Source organism: Coregonus lavaretus, assembly GCF_964263955.1.
Source record: "Coregonus lavaretus genome assembly, chromosome: 15".
NCBI classification, from domain to species: Eukaryota; Metazoa; Chordata; class Actinopteri; order Salmoniformes; family Salmonidae; genus Coregonus; species Coregonus lavaretus.
In genome coordinates, this window is record NC_140002.1 from 37,714,521 (window position 1) to 37,719,178 (window position 4,658).

Here is a 4,658-nt window from a genome sequence, read left to right on the forward strand (position 1 = left end):
ATTGTGAAAAAAGAGATGGCTGCAATACAGCATCCCCCTGCAGTGTAACCCCTTCAGAAGCCATTCATCTGATGGATACTGACAGCTGAATTGACAGGACCCTGTCATTATACCAAGTCTTCAACAAAGCTTGTTAAGAAGAGGGTTGGATTCTATGCATTAGCCCTGTCTGTAGTCCTGCCTGCAGGAGCAGAAAAGCTGACAGAAGCAGTAGGACTGATGTGGAGGCAGGGCTGGACCTTGTGACCTAGTGCAGTGAGAAGGACACCATGATCTCCACCGTACTCAGTTGGCTGTTTCTGGTGTCCTTCATCGTGCTGACTATCGGCGGGAATGTGCTGGTGTGTTTGGCTGTGGGGCTCAGCCGCCGTCTGCGCCGCATTGCTAACTGCTATATTGTGTCGCTAGCCGTGACGGATCTGTTGCTGGGCCTGCTGGTGTTGCCCCTCTCTGCCACCCTGGAGTTGCGGAGTGGACACTGGCCCCTGGGAGGCACCCTATGTAACGTCTATGTGTCTCTGGATGTGATGCTCTGTACGGCCTCCATCCTGACCCTGCTGGCCATCAGTGTGGACCGTTACCTGGCCATCTCAGCCCCACTCTGCTACCCCCGCAGGGTCACCCCTCCCCGAGTAGCCCTGGCCATCACCACTATCTGGGTCACTTCCCTGGCCATGTCCTTCCTCCCCATCCACCTGGGCTGGAACACGGCTGACTTCAGGGTGCAGAACCTGGACTGGGGCATTTGGGATGAGGTGGAGGAGGGACGCACCTGCCGCTTTGAGTGGCATAACAACTACGTGCTCCTAGATGCCTTTGGCACCTTCTACCTCCCGCTACTGGTCATGTGCGGGATGTACCACCGCGTCTTTCAGATAGCACGCAAACAGGTTAGTAATTTATTCATTATATTTATTTGTTGTGCGGTAGTATCATTACCAGTGATAGTATCATTACCAGTGATAGTAGTGATAATAGTAATTATGGCTGGAGCAGCAATAGTAGTACTGGAATAATTAGTAGTAGCTATTATAGTTACATCAATTTATTAATGTCATCCATTCAGTCGTCCATCTGCTGACCCTCTTTCTCTTTAACCTGTCTTTATCCATCCATTCAGGTACGGCGTATCCGAGCTGCCACTCCTTCATTCGCCCCCACAGCATCAGCGGCGGCCACAGTGCGGGAGCACAAGGCTACAGTGACTCTAGCAGCAGTTCTGGGGGCCTTCATTATCTGCTGGTTCCCCTATTACACCTTCTTTGCCTGCATGGGCATCGGAGCAGAGACTAACCCCCCTACTACTGCCCACTCTGTGGTGCTGTGGCTGGGCTACTTTAACTCCGCTGTCAACCCCATCCTGTACCCGGCCCTGAACCGGGACTTCCGCAGGGCGTATGGGGAGCTGATGTGCTGCAGGGGGCCGTGGTGGAGACGCATGTCCACAACTATCCGCGTGTCCTTGCAGAAACGAGTGCCCCTCTCTAGCGAACACATAGACACTCATCTGACCAATGGCCACACAGACACCCTCCCTAAAGACAATCAGCCGGAGGGAAAGAGCCTCACCCTGCAGAAGACCAACGGCAGCACCATTGCTGACCAGACCAGGTAAAATACAATACATAGTACAGGACATTACACAACAGTAACACACTGGATAGGGACTAGGTAACACATACAGGACACTTTATAAAGGTACACGTCAGACAATACACAGTGTTATGTTCTTATGATGTCACAAACAAGAGATCCTCCCTGTCTGTCTACCTGGTGTCTCCCTGGTGACAGGTGAGACACATAACAAAGGTGAGACAAACAGACCATGCAGGTCAGTCACACTGATACATACAGTGGGGAGAACAAGTATTTAATACACTGTCGATTTTGCAGGTTTTCCTACTTACAAAGCATGTAGAGGTCTGTAATTTTTATCATAGGTACACTTCAACTGTGAGAGACGGAATACAGAAAATCACATTGTATGATTTTTAAGTAATTAATTTGCATTTTATTGCATGACATAAGTATTTGATACATCAGAGAAGCAGAACTTAATATTTGGTACAGAAACCTTTGTTTGCAATTACAGAGATCATACGTTTCCTGTAGGTCTTGACCAGGTTTGCACACACTGCAGCAGGTATTTTGGCCCACTCCTCCATACAGACCTTCTCCAGATCTTTCAGGTTTCGGGGCTGTCGCTGGGCAATACGGACATTCAGCTCCCTCCAAAGATTTTCTATTGGATTCAGGTCTGGAGACTGGCTAGGCCACTCCAGGACCTTGAGATGCTTCTTACGGAGCCACTCCTTAGTTGCCCTGGCTGTGTGTTTCGGGTCGTTGTCATGCTGGAAGACCCAGCCACGACCCATCTTCAATGCACGACCCATCCATCCTCCCCTCAATATGATGCAGTCGTCCTGTCCCCTTTGCAGAAAAGCATCCCCAAAGAATGATGTTTCCACCTCCATGCTTCACGGTTGGGATGGTGTTCTTGGGGTTGTACTCATCCTTCTTCTTCCTCCAAACACGGCGAGTGGAGTTTAGACCAAAAAGCTCTATTTTTGTCTCATCAGACCACATGACCTTCTCCTATTCCTCCTCTGGATCATCCAGATGGTCATTGGCAAACTTCAGACAGGCCTGGACATGCGCTGGCTTGAGCAGGGGGACCTTGCGGGCGCTGCAGGATTTTAATCCATGACGGCGTAGTGTGTTACTAATGGTTTTCTTTGAGACTGTGGTCCCAGCTCTCTTCAGGTCATTGACCAGGTCCTGCTGTGTAGTTCTGGGCTGATCCCTCACCTTCCTCATGATCATTGATGCCCCACGAGGTGAGATCTTGCATGGAGCCCCAGACCGAGGGTGATTGACCGTCATCTTGAACTTCTTCCATTTTCTAATAATTGCGCCAACAGTTGTTGCCTTCTCACCAAGCTGCTTGCCTATTGTCCTGTAGCCCATCCCAGCCTTGTGCAGGTCTACAATTTTATCCCTGATGTCCTTACACAGCTCTCTGGTCTTGGCCATTGTGGAGAGGTTGGAGTCTGTTTGATTGAGTGTGTGGACAGGTGTCTTTTATACAGGTAACGAGTTCAAACAGGTGCAGTTAATACAGGTAATGAGTGGAGAACAGGAGGACTTCTTAAAGAAAAAACAGGTCTGTGAGAGCCGGAATTCTTACTGGTTGGTAGGTGATCAAATACTTATGTCATGCAATAAAATGCAAATTAATTACTTAAAAATCATACAATGTGATTTTCTGGATTTTTGTTTTAGATTCCGTCTCTCACAGTTGAAGTGTACCTATGATAAAAGTTACAGACCTCTACATGCTTTGTAAGTAGGAAAACCTGCAAAATCGGCAGTGTATCAAATACTTGTTCTCCCCACTGTATATATATATATATATAAAAAAGGAATACATAAACAAATCTCCACTAGACAAAAGTGAAGGAGAGAGACAGTTGTGCAGTAGCTAGTACAGTATGATATAAAATGGTTGATACGTTATCTACCACCTGCTTATAAAACAAAGGAGAACAAACCTATACCAAGAAGATAAAGAGAACATAGCCGAGTCAATATTAACCGTCTAAATAGCTCAGTGTCCAGGCTGATCATTTCCCCAGCTAACTGATGGAGACATAGGCAGTTAAAGGTTTCTAGAGGGTGGTGCTCCTCTCTGTTGCAGACCCACTGGTGGTGAATCAGTGACTTGCCTGGCTGGATTTACTTGAATGTGTATGTGTGTGTTCATCCCTAAAAGGTACAGAATGTCCAATCAGGGTTACAGTATGTTGGATGGCTTCCAGAAGGTTGGCGGAGGGGAAACAAGGACATCTGGAAGTGTCATCCAGGTATCCCGGCTCCATATGGGATACCTGTCCACCTTTAGATAATGTACCCCTGCATCAACAGCCAGGCTAAAGAGTTCCACTGGGCATAGGTTCCCTCACGTCATTGGTTTCCAAACCTTTTGGTGTCGTGACATCTTCCTGTGGCCTTCATGATTCCTGTGGCCCTCATGAACTGTTTGGTGTTGTGACATCTTCCTGTGGCCCTTCCTGTGGCCTGCCACAGCCGACAGCCCTATCTGTGACCCAGTAGAAATAACTGACCTACTGTTTGACAACTACCAGACCACATCAACCCAACAACCCCCACGTTCACATGTGCTGCCAAGATACACTCACCTGTGCTGCCAAAATATGGCATGGGACATTCACACCACTATGTACTTTGTCTGCAATGACTTCTATAAATGGCATGTCCCTGCCCTCTAGTGACCAAATGTGTCATCACACTCACCCTCACAAGAAGAGGTGACACAAAATCAATACCAGTATCTGTTTGTTCAAATCATTGTTAATGACATCATATGTTTATCTATCATGTATTATACATGTGCATACTACAAATTATAATTACCTAATATGTCCTGGTTATTGTTGAACTGCCAAGCAAGAAATACAATTCAAATCTGAAAATATAATTTAAAAGTCACTTGCCAATATATTTTCATTAAGCACTGTCAGGCATGATACAGTACAGTACCTGCATTTACCAGATAACATCATTTATAATGTGGAGAAACAACAAACAATTATCCACTCTCACATTCTGAGCCCTTCCATCTCCCGGCCAATCAAACC

General features: G+C 47.0%; 1 protein-coding gene across 1 annotated transcript; it reads left to right on the forward strand.

Annotated features, from left to right (window-relative positions):
* Positions 1-269: 269 nt before the first annotated feature.
* Positions 270-1,615, forward strand: hrh2b (histamine receptor H2b; the record flags this gene model as incomplete). Its single annotated transcript, XM_084177963.1, has 2 exons — positions 270-890; positions 1,121-1,615. 2 exons carry the CDS (start codon positions 270-272, stop codon positions 1,613-1,615), a joined length of 1,116 nt encoding a protein of 371 aa, XP_084034089.1.
* Between the last annotated feature and the right edge of the window lie 3,043 nt (positions 1,616-4,658).